This window comes from Aquila chrysaetos, chromosome 3 (genome assembly GCF_900496995.4).
Source record: "Aquila chrysaetos chrysaetos chromosome 3, bAquChr1.4, whole genome shotgun sequence".
Lineage (NCBI taxonomy): Eukaryota > Metazoa > Chordata > Aves > Accipitriformes > Accipitridae > Aquila > Aquila chrysaetos.
Genome location: NC_044006.1, coordinates 59,135,672 through 59,159,022, shown reverse-complemented (window position 1 = coordinate 59,159,022; position 23,351 = coordinate 59,135,672). Strand labels below are relative to the sequence as shown.

Genomic DNA, 23,351 nt, shown 5'->3' with positions numbered 1-23,351 from the left:
ACACATACCAAATATTCTTGATCTACCAAATTTTAATCTGTAGTTTTACAGTTTAGTCTTAAAATAGTACCAAAAAATTAACAAAATTTCTAAGCATTGAAGTTGGATACCTAAAATATGTTTAACTAAACATTTAGGACAACATACCAGATATGGTGCTTTTTGATAGCTGGACCTGAAACCCCTTATGTTTCATAAATATTAGCACTGCAAACATCTTTAAAATAGTTATTTTAGTGAAATTTGTCAAGACGATTAAATATGTTTGTACTGATCTGCCTCTGCACTTCCCTGTTTTATCAAAAAGCCTGGCTCAAACATTAGATCTACAATATATTCTTGAGGAGGAAGCAGAAGCCGAGCAACTCCTTGAGGAGAGTCATCAACCAATTTAACTTCATTCCAAGCTCTGTTATACTCGCCACGAACTAAACTACAGCCAACGCCAATTCTGTCTGCTATCACCTAAAAAGGAAAGAAAAAGGAGTTAATCACAGTTAATACATGTAGCTTCTGTGATATACAGCAAGGCCAAGAGATGCTTAAAAAGAAATCAAATACCTGAAAGGCCAAGAGCTTTCTTGAAACAGACTTTGTAAATCTGTAAACTGTTGCAAACTGCAAATATTTGTTGTTGGTTCTGCTTAGAAGGTGTAGGCTTTTAAATGTTATTTCTACCATATTCTCTGCATAACATGAAAAATATTCATTTTAACTCTTTTCAGACACTGACGCATTTGTTTATCAGCCAGTCCTTCAGATTTCAAATGAAATGCAACACCCACAGCACCCAGAAATGTCTTCTTCTGGTTGGAAGACTTATTTCTGAATAACATTTTGAAGCACTGTCTATTCAAGCAATGAGGTGTATGTACATTGCACACATGTAGCTAGTATGAAATATTAAGTGTAAAAATGCAACATTTTTATCAGTGCAAGTTTAGGACTGCTGCTTCACTCCAAAGCACACTCCTTGGTTTTCAGCCCTGCGAATGTGCGAAGCAATGAAATGTGAGGCAAGCGTCTGCTAGATGAAACACCTGCCTTTCCTCTATGCTGCTATCACTGACAGTCATATAATGGTTTCCAGCTACAAAACTGCTTTCTCAGAATGCATCTGCTTTGAAGCAAGGAAATCCTGAAAGATTTTTAACTTGTTACAAATGGACAAGGATTTAGACTGGTGTGGCTTTAAGAGCGATGATCCATCCCTACAAAGGTTTCTTAAGAGAGTGGAAGTGAACAACAGTGCTGCTTCAGCACAATTAATGCATGCCCTCACACCTCCACAAAATATGTCAGGAACTTTCTCTCCCCATGGATACCATAAATTTAGGCTTGTGCTCTTTCTCCTGTGTACTGTTTCCTGGGTCCTTCCTGCTTAATGTGCTAGGCCCTTGCTTCTCCTTTCCTTTCCATCCAAGAAGGAGAAAAGTCCAGCTACCCAGCAGCCAAGGAAAAAGGATGGGACAGATAAGCAGGCTGCACCAGTACATCTTTGCATGAAGACAGAAGAAATGAATCTTCCCAGTCTAAGAAACTAGAACATAAAAGCTGTTATATACTATCATAGAATACTGGATAGATACCAAATAAAAATTGTCCCAACAAGTTTACATTTGCAGCATGGAAAAAAAAAAGGAAGCTGCATAATTCAATATTTTACAGTTTACAGAAAACATAAAATGTTTTGACTCCCAATCAAATATTTTGGCTTTTTGCCATTTATCAAGTATTCTGCTGGTATCACTTAAGACAATTTAATGACAACAAGAATGTTTACAGAAAGAAGCAATGCTGGCTTTCATTCATACGGAAATCAACTTTGCCAGTGAAAAATGACTTAAGTGTATACAAAAGATTTTACATGAATATAAATATTATATTACATGTATGCAAGTATACTTTAGTTTACAATATCCATTTAACATCAATATGTTACGTTGTAAAACAAATGTTAATGTACCTTGAAAAGTAAAGCTCTGTGGTAGAATGTCCCTTTTTTGACTTTCCCGATAGGCACAACGTTACATTTCAGTTCAAATTGTATTTCACTTATGTGAAGTTCCCAGCTGAAGTCATGTAGTTTGTCTCTTTCAATCGGGCCACCCATCTTGTCTGCAACAAACCTGTATCAATGTATACCAGGATCAATTACATCTATAATTCCTCTTGTATTTATCACAAAAATGTAGCAAAATGAAATTTATACAAGCAGTAAGTGAATGATATATAAGACTTTAATACTTTTGCTATGTTTGCTTTATATTTTTTTATCCAGCAACTGGTGTCTTAAATACAGACAACCATAACTCAGATCATTCACATTTGTCACAGACCAAAACCAAGGTGCAAAAGCTGCCAGCAGAGATTCTGGAGAGGTCTAGTATAGACACAAAGTCCTCAGAGAAAATCATCAATAACAGTGTAATTACTGAGGAAGTAGTTCAGAAGCTAGCGTTCATCTTTACAGCTAACAGATTACGTGAGCTACGTTTTACAATCTCCAGGCCTACCATTTGTTTGAAATAAAAGTATTAAAGGCATGAGAATACATATGACAAAAATAAAGCCATAGGTAATGATCCCAACATAGGAAAGCAACTATATCCATAAAGGGGACTTCAACCTCTGCATGTGCTTTCTTATATTGAAGCCAGTATTTGGGGGGTGAGAGGTGTGTATTTATCCATTAAAAAGAATGGCTCAGTCACAGAAACAGAAGATCAGAACTCACTGTCTGTGCAAACACTGCCAAAAGCATGTCTTTTGGATAACTGTGCACACACAGGATCAAGCCTTGATTTGTGAGTCCCTACGTCCTCATACATACACCTTCACCTCCCCTGTGCTTGGCCCCTGTACGTAAAGACCTTTGTTCCTCACAGCGTCCTCAGCCACAGGCACAAGCGTTACTGAGGGCTCTCACTCTGGACAAGGTGTTGCAGAGCTGACATGGGAATCACAAGCCACTGCTTCAGACAGAGAGCTAAAATCTATACCACCTCCTCTGCAGAAACTGTGAACAGGTTCTATCCGCGCAGTACGTGCAAGGCAACCTCACAGGCCTTATTTCTCAAAACCTAGGGCCTGAGGAGGTACTGGTTGCAACAGCATGGGCACAGGGAGTTCTCGCCGAGCGGGCTAGACGTGGTGTCTTGAAGTTGGGAATTACTGGGTGAACCTGAAGAAGTGGGGGGCTCCAGGCAGTCCCTTGTGCTGCTTGTGCCTACAGCCAGCTCTCAGTAAAGAGAGCAAAGCTTCTTGAGCCTACATGCACGCCGCTCCCGCGTGCGCGCGAGGCTGTGCTGCGTTTGTTTGAAAGGAGACCGCCAACACTACCGCGTTTTCCCTCATCTACCCCGGCTCCCTCCCCGGTGAGCACAGCAGGAACTCCGCTCAAGCTGCCAGGCTGCCCAGGGCTGCTGCAGCTGCCTCCTCCTCCCCTCCCTATTCAACACAGGCTATTCAGGCAGCCGCTTAAAATGGAACACACACATAAAAATCCCCACAGAAAACATTCCACTTAAATTTCCCGTGATTGTTTCACTGGGTTCTGTGTCTGTAAGTATTTCATTGGTGTGTTTGAAGAGTGGATTTGAAAGAGCATTTTATGGATTCCACCTTGAGGAAGGCAGCATGATTTATACACAGCTGGATAGTTAAGGATGAGTATCTGTCCTGCCAAATTTTGCAATCAACAGAAAAGTCATTCCTCACATCACATTAGACCACTTCATTAAAAATGAGAGTTAGTAGAAGAAACAAATTTTGTGAGACTTAGTGGGATCTGATGCCAAACTCTCTAGATTCAGGAGGTAGCCAGGAAACTGCTAAGATAGGAAAGGTTAAACTAAGGAGAAGATGAAAGCAGACACACTGCTTGGAGATGACAGTGATTGCTGCCCAGGCTGAGTAGTCAGTGTAGCTAATGAATCACACATTGATAACAACAGTCTGTACACGCACCATTGCAATATTCTGGCACTATTAAATCATCAGGATATTAATTACAGTAGCACCTGAAAACTACATTAGAAAAATGTCTCATGCTTTTGGCTCTGTAGGAGAACAAGATACAAGAATTCCTGTCCTGAGGGGTTTCCAAACCAACTAGGCAAGAAAGATCATAAGAGAAAGAACAGACGTGATACATGTAAGTTGCAACAGTCTCGACTATTAGGTTAGGGTTTTAGCTCGTGCATTTAGGCTCTGCAGCACCTGGGTCTCTCCTGCTCCTTGATGATATAGATGCCATATGCAGCTGACGTGTTCGTTGGAAAGGATCAGTACAGGTATATAAATGTGAAAAAACCTGAAATTGTCCATATGAATATTTTCAAAATGAGAAATTTATACCCTTTTGTCGCAAGTGATATTTTATTTAAAAAAAAATCCCAAAACTAATTACAACAAGATTAGAAACAAGAAGCTTAAAATCTAAAATTATGTCAAAATTCTGGACCAAAGCTGATTTGGATTCCAGTTAAGAATGGGAAAAATAACAAATTTGGAAAAGTTGTCCTTGGATGAGAAAATGGTTATTTTACCAACTCAACTTATTTGCATATTTATGGAAATATAATTTGGTACTCACTGTGCAAGAGCCACAACTTGTTCCCGGGTAGAAGTTAGTGGTAGAATTGTTTGGGAAACATCATTAATGTAATCCAGTAAAATGAAGTCAGGTGGTGGTAGCCAATGTAAATTTTCTAGATGTATTTCATCCTGGACTTTAGATGTAATCTGAGTAACTTCTTTGGATTTTTCCTCTTCTTTTTTCCCTTTCCCTTTTCTTACATAGAAAACAATATACACTTATTTAGAATACTGTAATCTCTAAAGTCCAAATTCAAATACAGTAGTCCTCTAACAGGACATTTTAGACTAATTGATTTGGGGGTAGGGGGAAGGTAGGAGAAATCTTTTCTCTTGATAATGAATACTCCAAAATCTACAAAGCTGTATAGAACACTTGTGGAACACGCCCTCAGGAGATGGTTAGGAACCAAGTGTCACTAGCTGCATATTAATATTGCTGTAAATTCTCATTTTATTTTTGTCTATGGCTCTGATACGCCTTTCCCATATATGGATTATCTAGGGGAGAAGACACTTACCTAGGTACATATAGTGTCGTGGTTTAACCCCAGCCAGCAACTAAGCACCACGCAGCCACTCACTGACTCCCCCCCCACCCAGTGGGATGGGGGAGAAAATCGGGAAAAAGAAGCAAAACCCACAGGTTGAGATAAGAACATTTTAATAGAACAGAAAAGAAGAAACTAATAATGATAATGATAACACTAATAAAATGACAACAGCAATAATGAAAGGATTGGAATGTACAAATGATGCGCAGTGCAATTGCTCACCACCCGCCGACCGGCACCCCGCTAGTCCCCCAGCTGCGATTCCCTGCCCCCACTTCCCAGTTCCTATACTAGATGGGACGTCCCATGGTATGGAATACCCCGTTGGCCAGTTTGGGTCAGGTGCCCTGGCTGTGTCCTGTGCCGACTTCTTGTGCCCCTCCAGCTTTCTCGCTGGCTGGGCATGAGAAGCTGAAAAATCCTTGACTTTAGTCTAAACACTACTTAGCAACAGCTGAAAACATCAGTGTTATCAACATTCTTCGCATACTGAACTCAAAACATAGCACTGTACCAGCTACTAGGAAGACAGTTAACTCTATCCCAGCTGGAACTAGGACATATAGGAAACATTTTTAGACAGTTACGGTTTGGTTCCATATGGATATGAACTAAAAATCATGAACTCCAATGAGTTTTTACTTGATAGAAATCTGGACTTCAAATAAAGGAACAAATGGTATCAAGAGCATGGCTGAAATCTTGACAGGACATGCCAAGTGGTAGCCTCTGTAGTTGCAAGCCCATGTGCTTCAAGTATTATGCAAACCACAACATGGCTTGTCAGATGAAGATTTTATAAGTCTGTGGTTTTGCTTATTTTTTTCATTGTACATGCTGTGTATTTCACTGATGCTTAGCATTTGAAAAATGACTGTGATCCTGAACAGGCATCATAAGCACCTGGCAGAAGTATAAATGAAATGCTTGTTCTGCTTAGATTGAATACTGTGCATTTCATAAGTTATTATAAAATATTATAAGATTAGTATCTTACCAGAGGTATCATTAAGATCTATACAATCAGACAGTTAAGGATTTTCATTTGTGGGAACACATGGAACTTGTGTTTTGTAAGCATTATATCTTTTTTCAGCATAGGTCCTGAATAATGCTACTGTGAAATATGACAAAATTTCTTTCCTTTGTTTAACAGTTCTGGCTTATTTTTTAAAATCCATAATACTTCTGGCATTCTTGGAAGGAAAAAAAAAGAAATAAAGGACCACTAGAGTACATGGCTCCAGGGCACACTATCATTATTGTATGCTCTTCAAATTATTCTTAAAAATTTTACAATGAACAGCACTCTTAAGACAGAAGGCATTGGACAAAGCAGAAGGGCATATGCCATTATCAGTAGTCTAATTCAAGCAATTTGTCTTCAGAATACTTGGCAAACTTTTCTTTTACCTATTGAGATTTACCACATTCAGAAAAAGCCCTTTTCACAGGTTTCATAAAGCACATTATTTTAGAAGGATAACCAATTAAGATTTAATCTTAAAATTATAGAAAATTCACCACTCTCTTAAATAAACGTTCTGGTTATTAATTACACTTATACTTGAAAAAAGCAGACAAACAGTTTTCTTTATCTAATTTGACTCTATCTAACTATAGCCAGGGAACCTTATAATGCTAGATTAAACAGCTACCTACTTCTCCATTTATACACTTACACATTATGGTTAAGAATACCTGGTTTAAAAAAACCTGAATTTTTCCCACCTCTCTGGTGTCTCACTTAGCAGGTTTTCAAAACAACAACTTCTACAAATGGAGTAATTCTTGTTTCTTGACCATTTTCTCTCTTTGTCCCCTGCTCTTTCCTTCTATCCTCCCAGCACTTTCTTTTCCCTGTGAGAAGTGCAACGCTGAATTACAGTGCTATAGCAGGAGGATTTGTTCCCTATTCCTATCTACTCAAATGAGTCTTGAATCACTCTTATTCTCCTTCTTTCCCGTTTCCAGGAAGAAAACACTTGAGAGGGATGGGTTTGAACAGTGACTTGTTTGGGTTTTTTGCTGCTGCTTATTTCTCTCAGGTATGACCGTGTTCTGTTCCTTGGTGGAATGGCTGCTTTAAGGTTGTCTTCCGCACCTGTCTCTACCTTACTCCTCAACTCTTCAGTTCATCATGTCTGCCTAATACTTATCTCATAAGGAACTGTGGAGCTGCTGTCTTACAGCTCAGTGCTATAAAATAACCAGTAACCATCTATCTACTATCTTTTTCCTGTCCTCCTTTTTTATCCCCATTTTATTTACCAGCGGGAATGATGGCATCAGAAAAAAAATCACTCCGCTTTCCCAAAGCTGTCTTACTACTCGTGAGATGTACTTGCTGTGAATGCAGAGCAATATTACAAAGGAGAACTCATGGCAGTAAATAGTCTCAAAGCTGTTTCTGATTCCTGTTGCAACTTCAGTACAAAAGTCCAATGGGTCACCAGAGAGTCAGTGTGAAGAAGGCAGCAGCCAATACAACATCCTACCTCCAAAAGACAGCCATGACACCTATATTCTTTCCTTTTTTTTGCATAGCTTAATGCCTTGGCTGTCTTCAGAAAAGGAATAAATGAGCATTGGAAAGTATTTCCTTAAATGCTGTGCTGGAACATAGCATGGAATAAATACACATTTATCATTCTACATTAAATATCATCTTTTAGCCCAGTCAATGTGTATATCAGATATGCAACTGTTTGATCAAAAATGTTGCTATCTGTCTATGCAAATATATGTCAAACTATCAACTAGGCACTTCCTCTACATCTAATTCAAACAATTCCAGCAGACAATTACAACTGCCCTTTCTCTTAGCTTTCAACTATGGTTTATATAAAGTAGTATCACTTTTTCAAAACAATGGCTTTAAACTGTGTTCAGTAGTACTTTGCAAAATAGTGATGAACAGAAACATATGATCAAAGGAAAAAATATGTAGGAAAAAGTCTAAGCATGTTTGAGAGTTGGAGTCAGCTACTGACCTTCAAGTAACTCCCATATATCTCACAAATTAATAATAATAATGATGTATGAATTATGGATTCAAAATGAATGACAATGGGGTTATAAATCATACAACTTGATCATGACATTCAAAAGCAATTACTTCATACTTGAAGAAAGAAGTCTTTGTATCCCTGCAAGTTTACTATGGGAAAATGAGCCAGGTATTTGTTTTTTCCTAAAGAAAATTTTTTGCTTTCCGAAAGAGTTATGGTTGCTAACAGAGCAGTCATTTACCATGTAATTGACATAAATTACATTAAAAAGCAACCATCCGAGGGTATCCTCTTCTCACACTGTAATAAACAAACATAGTATCTTGTCAGAACAGGTCTCTAAGCTCTGCACAGCTGCTTGAGACTATGCAAAATGGTCTATAACTCTAGAGCATCTTCTGGGATGAAGGAATACCCCACTGGTGCAGAGCAAACATAACTGGGGCTCAATATCTCCCCTTGCCTCCTGCTCCCTTTGAGTACACTGGCATATGCATGGTGGGTCATGACCAGAGCATGCTGGGCATCAGGAGGACCTGCTAAATGAGCAGAAGCTGGAACAGGGCTGGCAAGACACTCAAGATGCAATACATACTCTTTTGCATTCTGAATCGGGAACCTTCCACAATGCAATTCCTATGATCCATTTCAGGTATCTGCTATGACATGATTTAAATGGAATTCCAGAAGTGCTTGTAGTCCAAATAATTAGTCAAATGTAAATGTCTGCCTTGTAAGTCAATAATTTTTGGATAGATTAATCTCACAATTCAGGTCCTGATTTGTCAGAACCTCAACCGCTCACCGTTAGTAGCTGTTATTGGTCGCCAATTTGCATGTCAGTTCTAAACAAACTATACACATATAATTCAAAGTATAATACCTTAAGCCTTTTTCTCTAGTGCCGCTTTTGCTGAGTGAACACTGTTGTCCAGATAACTCCTGCTTTTCCTCCATTGGAGATACCATTGAACTATTGAGATCACAAAGCAGGTTCCAATTTTCTCTTGACTTTCTTAATGCAGATTTCATCTCTCAAGCACAGATACATACACACAGAGAAATATATATGCAGTCTAAGAAATCAACCATTATCAATAAAATGCCTGTACAGACAGTAGCATATCACAGTTCATGGATGAGCTGCAAGCTAAAAATTGCAAACATAGTACTTCAGTTCCTACAACAGACACGCCATCTCTCCTTTTTTTTCCAACCCTGCAGCGCTTAGCATTTTGTAATGCCCACCACTGACTACAATTCACAGCTGTGAGGCATGGCCAAGGCTCCCTATACCATAAAACAAGGAAAATTAGGAAGTCAGGACTGGGACCCACAGAAACCAGCATGATAAATGGTCAGCTCACTAAGTTAGCTAACAAAAAAGCCAAGGAGAGTTGTAGGTTACAACACATTCCTATCAAGGACAAGATACCATCCCACTGATGGCAAGGAGGCTCTATTTGGACCGGTTTTGGAATCCTGAACATTCCCCTGGAATTAGGCATGTATACCTGCCTTCTCTGAAAGGCACTGTTGTGGTCCTGATTGTGCTGCTGTTTTACATGAAGCACAGTTGGGAGACCATGGTTCAGTTTTCTTCCACAGGAACAAATTAAGGGTGAAGTATTTTATATTAAAAGTCGTCAAGACAAGGACTAGAACTTTGGTCTCTGCTCTCTCAGATAAGTGCCCTAACAGCTGAAGTAGAAAGCTCTGTTCATTACACCTCATCATTAGTGAACAGGTACAACAAACCAGAAAGAGACTGTTAAACCCCAAATATCTTGTGATCAGCTATCTGCAGGTGGGAGGGACAGGCTCAAATCCTCTTTCTGTAAAAGAACAAAATTAATTTCCCTCTACAAGGTTAGAGGTTCTGACCTATTTGGTATGAGCAGACAGGCCCACCAGATCAGTTCCACAGAAAGGACTACAGCACTGTACCTAGTATATTGTATGGACCAGAGGGAACCTTGCAAGAGCAAGGCATTTTTAGGCTTGTTGCTATCAAAACTGGGACAGTTCTGAGCACACCCTTCTCAGCTTTTAGTCATCTATGGAATTTCACCAGAAGAAATTTAATCTAGAAATAAGGATGCACGTAGGCAGTGTAGGAACTTTTCGTGGGTCTAGGTTCTAAACTGAGAAAGAACTTCTACCCTAATTTCCCTGTGTCTTGGTTGTCAAGCTGTAAAATAACAGCATTTCACTGCCTCCAAGGAATATTGAAAGGAAAACCAGCCAAATAAACAGGAGATGTTCAAATACAGCATGGGGATGGAGGACGAGTAATTACTAAGATAGACAAAGGAAGATTACTGCAATTAGGAGGTGAAAGAAAGACTCCAAAAACATATTTAACATTGTATTTGAGCATTTGTACTCTGTTAGGAAACTGTCTATCACTATTTTCAATCAGAATTCTATTTCTAATGTTAGAGCAATAACAGAACATTGACAACTAGTAAATCTTAAAACCATACCTTGCTTTTTCTCTACTGCCTTTTCTTGAAATAGAAGGTGACAAGATAGTCTGCTCATAAGATGAATCTTGTGCCTTCTCCTCTACTGCAAGACTGAAACGGAACAAGATATTTTTGTATGTTATTTGCAGAGTTAGTATTTGCATGCTAAGCTATGAAAATGGAGTTCTGATTTTAAAGGACAGTAAATATATTCATTGGAAAGATGTAAATGGAAGAAATAACATAACCACTAATAAACTGGATATTGATTCAGGGATCAAAAATGAAGTATGGAATACCAAATGATAGACACAAAAGTAACTGGGGAGTAAGACTGCTGCCAAGGCACAAAGGCAAGAAGCTGTATCAAAGTCAAAGAAAGAAAACCTGATAGTTAATGACAACTCTAGGGATCAAAAAGAGCATGGAAGTTTAATTTGTCATAGATATTCTCAGACATCTTTATGGTGTCATATACAAGCTTAAAAGGCAAGCTAATGATACTGTAAACCAAATATGTGATGTGTTGACAGAGAAGAAGGTTTTGGACTTGCAAAGTATTGGTAGAGCATTCTTTGATCTGTGACACTGTTTACAGGAAATGACTCCCAGTTAAACAAGCCCAATACCAACTTCCTGCATTCAAATCTAAGAAGATTTGTTAGGCTGGCTTCATCTTAAACAGAGAAGAAATGGACAGGTTCTTTATCAAGCCTGAAAGCTCGATGCTTGGCTTTGTCCTGCCTCTGGGATGTTGTGCTTAAAATTCCATGCATTTGTCTGTACAAGAAGATCATCAAATCATAGATTTCATTGTCACATGTTGACATTCAGCTTAGATGACATAATTATTATGGCAGATGACAAGCTTTGTTATAACTAATAAAACACTGGGTGTCGCACCATCAGGAATCAAAGGGTGTTAAATGAATGACTCTTAATGGCTAAGTTAAAAAAAGTGACTCAACTGAATAAATCTGTTCTGTCTAGAGGGAAAAGAAGTTATTTTCCAAATTCTTATTTTATAAAATATAAATCTCTTGCCTTCTTGGACATGAAGCACTGTGCTGGGACTAAAATAGATCTCTCTATTTTATATGTGTGTATATATATCTATACTATGTAGTTTGTACTGGAAACAGTGGAAACGATGGAAAAGATGAGCTATTGCAATAAATGCTAGTAGATCAAACATGACTCACTCTTCCTGTGGTTTAGCATTAATGAAGATTACGGCCTGACGGTCAGTAAGCTCTTGCATACTCAGTTCCTCCAAAGATAAAAATTTCACTCCAGGTTTTATCTACAAGAAAATTAGCATAAAAGATAAGGTATTCTGTTCAGTTAAAGATGAAGAGAGAAAATATATTTAAAAGATATCTAAAGAGTAATTTAAAATTCCTAATCTTTAATGGAAGACTTACATAAGAACTTAGAAAACCATTCACAATATGTGAAATTGTTCCCTTCTTAATTTGCATTTTCTTAAGCAATTTTCTTAGAAAAGATTGTTTATAAATAACTTAACTTGTAGTTATTATTACTATGTCAGTCCAAACAGTTCTAGAATAAGGAAATGTTCCTGCTTCTGAAGGCTTTACAGTATAAGATTGAATCTTCAAAAGCAACCAAGTGCTTTAGGAGCAGGTATTTCACTGATTTTCAGTAAGACTGGTATTGCTAATTCATTTGGACATTTGAAAAGTCGTTCTCATATTTAAACTGAACACAGCACTAACAAGTGATACTGGAGTCATTCCTTATATATAAACACTGCTTTGTGAAAGAAAGGGTCATGACCAAGGTGAAAATATGAACTATTTACTTCTTTATGTAAAAATAAACAAACAAGTAGTCCATAGGTCATTCAGTGTCAGGTTAGTATTAAGTATATTGCAGGGAAAGAGACCAGGAGAACTAAGGTCTGAGAAAGGATCTGGAAAGGAACTATGTCTGCACAGCTTACACAGGATTGGGAAGATCGAAACTGGGGGATAGCATGAAGATGATGAGATTTCATCCATGAAGAAAGGTAATCAAAAGAAATTAGTATAAAAGCTGGGAAACTTCAGGACAAGAAAACAAAGTATTTTACGTAGCCAGATTCTGGCTTTTGCTATAGGACTCTTACTTTTTCTAAATCAAGAAGAAAATTTTACTCTTTCTAAGTAGAGGAATTTATTTAAAGTAGCTTACCTGACCATAATCATAGAATCCATCAGTTATGATATTACTTGATGATAAATATCCCATCTGGCTGTACTTTTGGGAAAGATTGTTATCAAGTAGCTTTTCCAGAGCAGCTTCACTAAAGTTATTTTTGCGCCCTGTTGATAGATTAATTTCTTCTAGGATGTCTAAAGCACTGTTAAACAAATACAAAGGCTAATTCATCATTAAATACTTATTAATTGTTATTATACAGTTCAGAGTTAGTTTTCAGCATTACCAAGGCCAAGACAGATTCATTTCCAAGTGCTGTGATGCACAAAATTCTTTCTCTAGGGGAGGAAAATGCCTTGCAGTGCTCAAAAGCGAAAGCAATTCCTTTAGGCAGTTAAATTGTTACATAAGGAAATGCAGACAGGATGCCACAACCTTTTATTGGAAGGATGTTAGGCACCACAGAGAACTTGAGAAAAAGAAGGATGTAAAAGTAGAATAAAAGGAATAATGTTCACAGCTGACCATATGATACAGTTCAGGGAACTTCTCTCTGTCTCCAACTTGCAACACAATTTGCAGATTCCAGTTGTGTATTACGCAATGTGTGAATCCCTCTGGCTTAGGACTGTTACTGTGTTTGGGGGAGGCACAGTTGGCAGAGATTTGCTACACATGGATGAGCATGGGAACACAAGCAGTTGTGTTAGCACCACCAGGATGGCAGGATTTTTGCAGCAGTGAGGTACAAACAGTCATGTGGGGACATGGGAGGACAGGAATTCATTTCTTAAGGTGTTTTTGGTGCTGAAACCCACATACTGATAACTTCTGACCTGCAAAACTTAGGAAAAGCTTGCTACGAAGATAAAGGAAGCTGAATCAGGAGAACATAGTGTACTGCAGTTTTGGGACTGTTTAGGAATGAAAAAACCAGGAAAAAAGAGGGCGATGTGTGTGTGTGTGTGTGTACATATTCAACTTTATATCTGTGTGTGCCTATACACACATGCAGACATTCTTCACATTGTAAGGAATAATTTTTTATATATATATAAATATTATATATATATACATATATATAATGAACTCCACATTTAGACTGCCCATTTCTCTCTGTGAACTACACAGGGAGCCTCAGCTGTGGATATTTACAATGCAGACTTCTGAAGGTACATCAGATGAATTCCAGAGAACAAGTTTTTCAGGCAAGGCAAATGACAACCTTCTCTTTTAGAAGAGGGCAATGGGAGAAAATAGTGGAAGAGCAGTACAGGCTATTTGTCATACAGCATACTGCAAAAAAGTCAGGTAACCAGCAAGTAATGCAGCTAAGAATTTTAAAGGGGAAAATGAATAAGGAAAGGCTAATGTGTACAGCAATGTCTACAACAGATGACATTACAGGCACAATGGCACATTACCTTCATGTGGAGGAAAGACAAGCCAAAAACGGACAAATACGGCTGCGCCAAAAATTCTGTGAAGACCCGAAAACCAAAAAAAAGGACTCACACAGAAATGGAAACACTGACACTTCCAACAGAAAAGAAAAAGTAAGGGACAAACCCAAAAGACCCACAGGCAAAATGAGACACAACTATTCAGGGACTGAAACAAAAATAATATTTCATATGGTACAAGTCAGAGAGGAAAATGTAGGCCTATTACTCAATGTGGGAAGAAAACTCGTAACAGATGGCACAGAAAAGACTGAAGTGTATGATGCCTTTTTTGCTTCAGTTTTCATAAAAAGGCTGCAAGCAGATGCCTGGCAGTAATATTAACAAGGAGGTAGAAACAGTAGGCTTAACATCTAGAATAAGCTTGAGGAGACAAACTTAGCAGTCACTGAGGACACTTATCTCGTACTACTCTATGAATTGGCAAAAGCAACCTCTGAACTATTTATAATTGTATTTGAAAATTCAGGAGGACGGGCTAGGTGTCAGGAATGTGGAGAAGGGCAAAGATAGTATCTAGATTTGAAAAACCAAGAACAAAGAAATTATAATAGCAAAATTTCAGTGTCCAAAGAACACCATATCAAATTACTGAACAATCAGTTTGCAAGCAACAAGAGATAAGAAATAGCCATTATGTATTTGTCAAGAATAAATCATGTAAAGCCAATCTAATCCTTTCTGTGATAGGGTAACTGACTTAATGTATAGGCAGAAGAAGTAGATGTGAGATATCAGTTGACTTTGAGATGTGTTTTGACTTTAATAAGTCTTTTCACATATTCTTACTTGAATACTCAGGAGCAAGTCAGGGAAATATAATCTACATGAAAACAACATGAAGTAGCACCTGACTGGTTGAAAAACTATGCTTAATGTATTATTATCAATAATATGCTGTCAAACCAGAAGGACACATAAATTAGAGTCCTACTCCAATACTGTCACAAAGAAGGGATTAAATAAGAACAGTGCTATATGCAAGATATAGAAAATAATTCTTTATTTGATGGTGGTATGACCTCAGCTGAAGTATCTCATGCAGGCTGGGAGACAGCGCTTCAAAATATCATAAATAAATGAGAGAAATTCAGAGATGTGTGACAAAATGATACAAGATTTCAAAACAAAAAGAAGTTTAACATTTTTACTTTGTCATTAAAAGAAAACTGAGCAAGGGATGCAAAACATGGGAAAATTCAGGAAGTTAAACTCAAATTGCTATAAAAAGGTGGTTATTCAACCCCACTGAAAGTAGGACCACATGTAGTTGGATTGATTTGCTGTAAGGGATATTCAGAACTCAGAAACCCCTTCTAATTGTAAGGATACTCCAGCACTGGAACAGGTTACCTCGGAAAGTTGTGAACCCCCCTCAGAATTGGTATTTACACTGAACAAGCACAAATATGTCAGTGTATCTGATTCAGTCTGGCAGACGGATAACATCACCTTTGAGGTCAGTAATCAGAGAAGTGTCCAGCAGAGGGAGCAGAGCAATTACATATATTTTAATTTAACAATAACTAAAAGAGTCACCCTGTATAAGGAGCCCTGTGTCATAATTCTTACAACCTAAAACAGCTTTTGTAATTCAGATATTAATATATGGAACTTGGAGTTTCTAAGAAGGAATAAAATAGAGTCTCTTTAACATGACACTTCAGCACACCCGCAGGTAACCAGAGCTTGTAAATCAAATTTAGCCTGTGTGTAATAAGTACAATTTACTGTATATTGAACTTAGCCTGAAACCTTAATTTCGGTTTTATATGTATGGGGCACTGTAGTCCCTAATTTTGACTGATATAAGCACACCTTCAATATAAAGCCTAATTCAGTCACAGAAACAATAAACACTTTTATAATTCCAGACAGTTCTCTCTTCAGGCTTACATTTTTCCTTAAGACTTCTGTTACTTAAAATCAATACCATTTCATCTGTAACATCTGTGGTGCATAAGTAGTTTCTGCTTACCAAAAAGTGTAACTTAACCTTGTTATTCTGCTATAAATATGTAAAGATCGACTTAGTAGAGTTCTCGCATCAAAATCTTCCCTCTGCCCCTTGATGCTATTTCTACTCACCGTAGCCTGCATAGTTCAACAGCGGTTAGTTCATCACTTGCACAGACCATAACAGCCCAACAGGCATTTCTTCTGACTTCTTCATCCTTAGAATACAGCAATTCAACGAGTGGTCCCAGTCCACCTGCATTTCTTAACTATAAGAAAAATGAAGACATTGCCACTTACATATTTCATCTATTCCAGCAAGAACAGCCTGTGAAATTCACCTTCCGAAACATTCAAGACTTGTAGACAAGCTCTGCTGGGCTTGAGAGAAGACCATTTATGGGGATTCTGTGCTTCTGTGAACTCTGCATAGGCTGGAGCTGAAGCAAGTTCCAGAGTGGTACAAGGCACACATTCCTTGTGGCTCTGCCATGCTTTTCAGTTACTAGATTGCGGTGTGGAAACTGGAGAGACTGTGCAACCCAAGACCGCCACAGAGAGTTACACAGCTTTTTCTATGTTTTGTTGCCTCCTAGCAACTAATTTACATCACAATATATCTGAATTTGTATTGTATTGTATGTATGACAATCTTATTAACATCCTATTCTCTGGTGTGCTACAGTATCTTTCCTATACACGCTGGAAGAAATATTGCTCATTTAGATTTTTGAAGAGAAAGACATTTTAAGGACACTGAAAGAGGTAGATTAATTATCTATGCCCCTTATTCATGTCCTAATTAACAGCCTTGGCCCATGAGAAAACCCCAGCTTATGATCTATGAATGCACATAGCATCATCCTTATTTATGAAAAGAAAACAGTATGACCATTGATAAGCAGCAAAAAGTTCAACTTGGTGGATGCCACTGATCAAGGGATTAATTATATTTTGAGCTTTGTCTGAGTTACATTTACTCCATACATATCCAGTATCTTATTAATCAAGGTCAGACGTTGCCGTTCAGGCCTTGAAAGTGGGCAACAGAACAACACTGAGGGAGAGTAAAGAGGACAAGGACAGAACTTCTCATCTTCAAAGTTCAGCTGACAGTTGCAGCTGAAAGAAACCTTAATGTTTAATGCTCATAAACATTGGGATTAAGATATAACCCTGGTTAAAGCTCAATGAAGGCACTGGAAAGCTGTAAAACATTAAATTTGGTGCAAGCAAATACAGCAGTAAAAATACAAATTAAAGAAAATCCTTTCCAAGTTCTCATGACAAACTCAGCTAAATTCAGCTGAACAAGCCTATTATGAAAGTGGAAAACTAGCTACTATCTAGAAAGCCCAGGACTTTTAGGACAGACACAAAATACAAAGATTCTAGGTAAGTATAACACCAACCTCAGGCTCTAGAAATGTTATAAATAACCACAACCTTGAAGAGTGGTTTTACCTCAGTTCTTGCATCAGCATCACAACCAAATGCAGCCACAGCAAATGCTGCTTTGCTTTGCACTTGGCTGCTGGTCGAGCGCAATGGTTTTGCAAGCACACTCATAACACCACAGCTCTGGATATTTATGCGGAATGGCTCTTGCGTGGCCAGATTTGTTAGCACTGTAGCAGCATTAGCAATGGCTCCCTCTCTCTGAGCATTCAAGGTATTTACTAATGGCTCAATTCCTTCAGCCTCAGCAACAGCACTAGCAAAATGAAGAAAAAAAATTTTTTTTGTTAGTTTAGGACCATTTTTTCTTCTTCGCATGCTGTATTTACCAACTAAATTAGTATTACATTTCAAGAGTTTATGTATATATACATATATATATATATGTCATTTATGTATGACTCATGGTGTTAAGTTCAAGAAGCACAACCTAAGCAGACAAACCAAGTCACAAACTTCTGGATTCTTTAACTTATTAGGACATGTATTCTTTCTGAGGTTTTGAAGAAGTGAATTAAATCTTTTCAAAGATGCAGAATTTATGTATCTTTAGTTCCAGCAAATGCCTCTGCAGACTTGTATTACCTCTCTCCATAATCATTCTAGCACTACTTCTAATGAGGATTATAGTGCATGAAATATCACGTTGTTATTCGTTGTGCTGTATCCGTAAATTTCTGTGATCACATACCTAGGTGGCATAAACATAGTACACCAAGTTTCTGCCATTCTTACAGAGTAGGTATACATGGTGCAGTTCGGTGCAATGTAGAAGCTATTGAGCTGGCTTTATACAAGCTTATTTAGACAGGCAGGAGTACAACAGACACATCAGCACAGAGTTCAGGGCTGGCTATGACTGTGGTTCCACATCAACTAGTCTATCAGCACCAGATCCAGTTTAACTATTCCTTCTGCTCCCAGACGATACTGCAGCCATGGCTGAAGGGTGCTGCCACTCAGCAGTGCTGGGACAAACACTGGTGTGGCCAAGTTCTAAGCTAGATGTGCAAAACAACCTGTTTGCAAATGAAATTGGGGAAGATTGTTGGGATTTTTTTAAGGATAATTTCCTAGATTTAGGTTAGAGAACAAACAGCCAATAAAAAAAAATAGTTGAAGAAGCACTACTAAGGAAATAACAACTTCAGGCAGGAGACAGCAGAAGGTGCAGGCAGCTGCACTATTAGCGGACACATTTGCAAATGACTTAAATCTGATGTGCTGCAAAACTAATAGTCACATGGGCCAACATCTCGGTCCCAGCAGAAGGAACTGGTCTATGAGTGCTTCATCTTACCACTGCTTCCGGCACTCACCGGGATAGTGCCTTTTAAAAGGAAAAAAAATGTCAACTTTGTATTTAATATCTGTGGTAAAGAATGTATTTGAAAGCAGCTGGTGACATGGTTTATAATGACAGTAAACTCTTGACTACAACTGATGCAGACCTTGAAGACAGAACCTGGCCTGGCTGAGGGGAAACTACCATGCTCTAACAAATCTGAAAAGGCATTATATTTCTGGGTTACCACCTTATCATGTATTCTTTGGTTTCTTTGCCATAGGCAAAAGAGACTACTGATACAAATGTAGTTTACATTCTTCAAATGTCATAAGATATTCCATAATTTAAGATTTTTGTTGACCTTCTTGCCAAAACTTTGCTTTCTACTAAACAACAGGAACTTATTTCTTTGTCTATATCATCTTATATTTGTTTCAGTGGTATTTTTTCCAATGTCATTATAAACCAGCACACTATAAAAATTGAATTGTCTTCCTTCTGAGTTTGTATATAAAATTTGATCAAATGATTTGAGGCATATGTCCAATTTACTGTCTGCTCTTAGTAATTTTACATTTGGCTCATCCGTTTGTTAAACAAAAGTTGGCAATATTGTTAGCAATGGAAGTGCGCAGATGGCAGTTTGAATTTTCCTTGCAACTGCTTTTTATACCCTCTTTTAGTACATTTTGTCTATATCAAAAACATAACAAACTCTCCCACCTCTATACAAGCATATCTAAGCACTTCAATAACAGAAGAGTGTACATGTTTTATAAGTTTTGCTAAATTTCTGTCAACACATTAATAAGAGAAATCTGGATGTAAAAATCTTACTTTTTACTGTAACAGTGTCTTACCAAAATCTAACTAGTCTTTTGGTAATTTTCACAGTTACAAAATAAACACAAGCTTAGAAGTATTACATATACAAGAAACAGTTATGCTACCAAAGACTGCCGAGGCATTGATAAAAACAAAAAACCTCAGGAATGCTGATAGTCACACTCTCATGCAAAGAGGATAAAAAGCAGAATACACGCCAACCTGTGCCATACACATAATCCCATTACATGGGCACCACAATGTAGATCTTACTGTGAACTCATCTTAGTGCAAGTATCTCCAGACCAGGTTTTCGGAGAGGGGGTGCAGATACTCCTGAGCATACCTGGAAGGAATCAGCAGAGGCTAAAAGGTTTGTTAATCTGATCTCAGCCTCAGCTACAAGGTGATGGCAGCTCACAGGTAGTGCTGGAGCATGGGTGTAAGGAAGGCTGGCAGGCAAGCAGTAGTTCTCAGTTTGGAAAACCAGGGAAAAGGCAGCAATCCAGGGACTGAAGGTGAGTAGGGTTATTAGCTTGGGTGCAGCATAAAGGATATAGGGCCAGTTTGGTGTTGGCTAATTAATCCTCCTGGAGCACCTGTAATTTTAATGCAAGCACTTCAGTCTCTGTTCAGAAATGAATCCCATGTTTTCAGATGTCCTGCACTGCACTCTTCAGACTGTCTTCAATTAGCTGCATCTCCCCTTATTTGAGTGTCCTCCCTCCCCTTCCCTCCTTGACCAGATAAAGAAAAGCTGAAAATGTTTTGTTTGGGTTTGTCGTTTTGGGTTTTTTTTTTTGGGGGGGGGGGGGGGGGGTGTTGTGTTTTGTTTTTGTTTTGTTTCTCTTTTTTTGTGCCTCCCCAGGTAAGGCCACTGTATTTCTAGGTTTTCTGGTTAATATTGTCTTCTCTTCCCCATGAAAATTTTATCCAGATTTCCAGCTTCAGGAGTGCCACAGCTCTACCCAGGCTGCTGTACGTGAAGAAATCCTGGACATGTTGATTGCACATGTAAGAATCAGCTATACACCACATGTATCACAGGTTTACTGGAAAACATCACATTCATAGCATGTGTAACAACGACATGACATACCTGCTAAAAGTGTGGGAGAGACTCACCATACATGCACACACCCATGCACAGTAAGGCGTGTCCATAAGCTATCAGATTTACAGCATTACACAGTATATACACACATACATTACCCAGGAAAAAAACACCACCAAAATCAAACAGTTTTTCCTGTACAATGGATACACAGAAATTCCAGGATTTATGGGACAGATCCACTACTCATAAAATGCATCACTGCATCTCACAGGTGTAGAGTATCCAATACTTCTGCATAAAGTATATGACTTACTATTCCTATACTACACCCAATAACACATGTATTCTCCCACAGGAAATCCTAGTAAACATATAGTCCCTAACAGACTGATTCCAGGATGATACACGGAACTGAATGATGTAGCCAATCACATTATAAGCAGATTTACTATAATTTCCATAAAGCCAGCAAGTACACAAGTACTTAACAAAAGAGCAAGGTGACAGCTCCTCGTGTGTTCAGAGCTGACCTCAGCGAGGTACAGAGCACAGCCAATTTTCTCAAGTGCCACTCAACTTCAAAAAGGTTGAGAACCACTGATTTAGAAGATCATACATATTTATTTCAATCCTGCATTCTACTTCTGCGCAGATTCATTTTGAATCACAGTTTCATGAGTATAGTTTAATCAAGTAGCACAATGGATCACAAGGCAAAAAGAATTCATGTTAGAAATGACAACAGCAGGTAATGAGAGTTGAAGGTAACCAATACCTTTGAGAATAAGATTTTAAGAGGGTGTGAACACCTGAGGGCAACACTGTGTCCTGGTAATAGAGATGCATACAGAAGAGGTTATGAGGGAAGAAGGAAGAACAGGGAATCCATGGTTCAACTCACTCCTACCCCATAGTCCTCTGGAGAACACAGAAATAGCGCTGTCACCCAAGGCCACACAGCCCCAGCTGCTAAAGAGACAGCAGTGCCTGGCCTCAGAAAGGAGCTGAAAGAATGAATATGCTTAAGTTTTTAAGGTGCTGAAATACTACAACATTAAGATCTAAGTATGGAGGTCCTCGTTCCCTTCTGTCTTGGGCAGAGATATGCACTGTGTAGTTTTTTTATTACAAGGAAACAAAAGTCAGAGGAAGAAGCTTTTACCAGCACTGTCTTTGCCTAATGTAGATCAGCACTAGCCTCTCTCCCTGCCACCAGAATGCACTGCGCTTCAGACACATCCTACTGAGATGGTGCGCTTTATCAGTGCTCCCACTACAGGACTACATCCTCAAGGAAGAACGGAGCCTTGGTTTAGCTGAAAAGAAGTATACACTTTTTGATGTGGAAAAGGAGTCAGTCATATAAATCCACAGCTTTTTTCCTCCATGTTGTGTAAAGATTCAAAATACATCAACTTCCCTAATCTTCGAGAGAAAAGATTAGGGAAAAGGAAAGAAGACAACGACAAGGGGGGGAAAAAAAAAGGTTGTTGCATTTGCAATATCAGCATGTTTTTTTGAAAAGTGGAAGCTGACTATCTGAATTACAAACAAACAAACATGAAAAACCAGACAAGATAAGTGTAGAAATTACACAGCTCAAATTAAAGTTAAAATAATTCAAATGTTGTGATTTATAAGCACATGGTTATGATCATTAGAGTGCCTAACCTAACAGGGTTAGGCATTTACCTTAACCAGGGTATACATGGTTCAAGTACCCTAATGACCTTAACCATGCCCTGTAGTGAAACAGTAAAATTCTGATTACAACTGAATTCAAATTACTGTATTCAAGAATAGCTAAAATATTTTTCTCAAGTGTCATTGGAAAGGCAAACATTAAAAGGTCAGATAATAGATATTTAATTTAAATTATGAATTTTAAATGACAAGTTATAAAGAGATTTTCTTGAAAATTCTCTAAAAGATCACTCAGGACTCAAAGAATAAATGCTGAGAATTTGAGAAAAACAAATGTTTTCTTAACTGTTTTTACTGCAAAAATAAATTAAAAGTTGACAATAAAATCATTACCAAAAGTCTCACAATGCAAACTTTTTTTAAACAGTTACTTTGAAGATGCATATGAGTTTCACCAAACTGAATATTTTGCTGCATTAGCTGCCTGGGGTGCAATAGGAAAGCTCAGACATTGGTAGAGTGTTGTGAAAACAATAATCAGTAAAAATTGGACCAAAACTCTGTGGATTTTTTTATTTTATTTTTAGGACTGTAAGCTCTCTGGGGCAAGAAACATGTCTTCCCATCAAACTTAACAGCTCTGGTCGCCGACCAAGACTCCTAGCCATGGCAAGAAAGATAACGGATTATTTACTTAGTGCATATGGAATGGTCCAGTTTGCTTTTCCTCCTGAAGAGAAGGAGGCTTCTCCATCTAGCCTAATGGAGAAAGCAACTATCAGTGATCGAAGAGCTGACAGAAACCACTGAGACTGCGCCCCAAACCCCTAACCCAAGCAACCTCCCATGGAGGGGAGGTAGAGGG

The 23,351-nt window shown here is 38.2% G+C and overlaps 1 protein-coding gene across 1 annotated transcript in view; it reads right to left on the bottom strand.

Moving 5' to 3' along the window:
* Positions 1–15: 15 nt before the first annotated feature.
* The window catches only part of ARMC3 (armadillo repeat containing 3), a 65,057-nt gene continuing 41,721 nt past the window's right edge, over positions 16–23,351 (bottom strand). The window contains exons 13-21 of the mRNA XM_030010477.2: positions 17,679–17,928; positions 16,347–16,483; positions 12,829–12,997; positions 11,835–11,935; positions 10,651–10,743; positions 9,048–9,137; positions 4,598–4,795; positions 1,967–2,129; positions 16–465 (exon numbers count right to left, since the gene is read on the bottom strand). Of these exons, the coding sequence (XP_029866337.1) occupies positions 256–465; positions 1,967–2,129; positions 4,598–4,795; positions 9,048–9,137; positions 10,651–10,743; positions 11,835–11,935; positions 12,829–12,997; positions 16,347–16,483; positions 17,679–17,928 (1,411 nt within the window). The 3' untranslated portion in view covers positions 16–255. The remainder of the gene's footprint in view (positions 466–1,966; positions 2,130–4,597; positions 4,796–9,047; positions 9,138–10,650; positions 10,744–11,834; positions 11,936–12,828; positions 12,998–16,346; positions 16,484–17,678; positions 17,929–23,351) is intronic.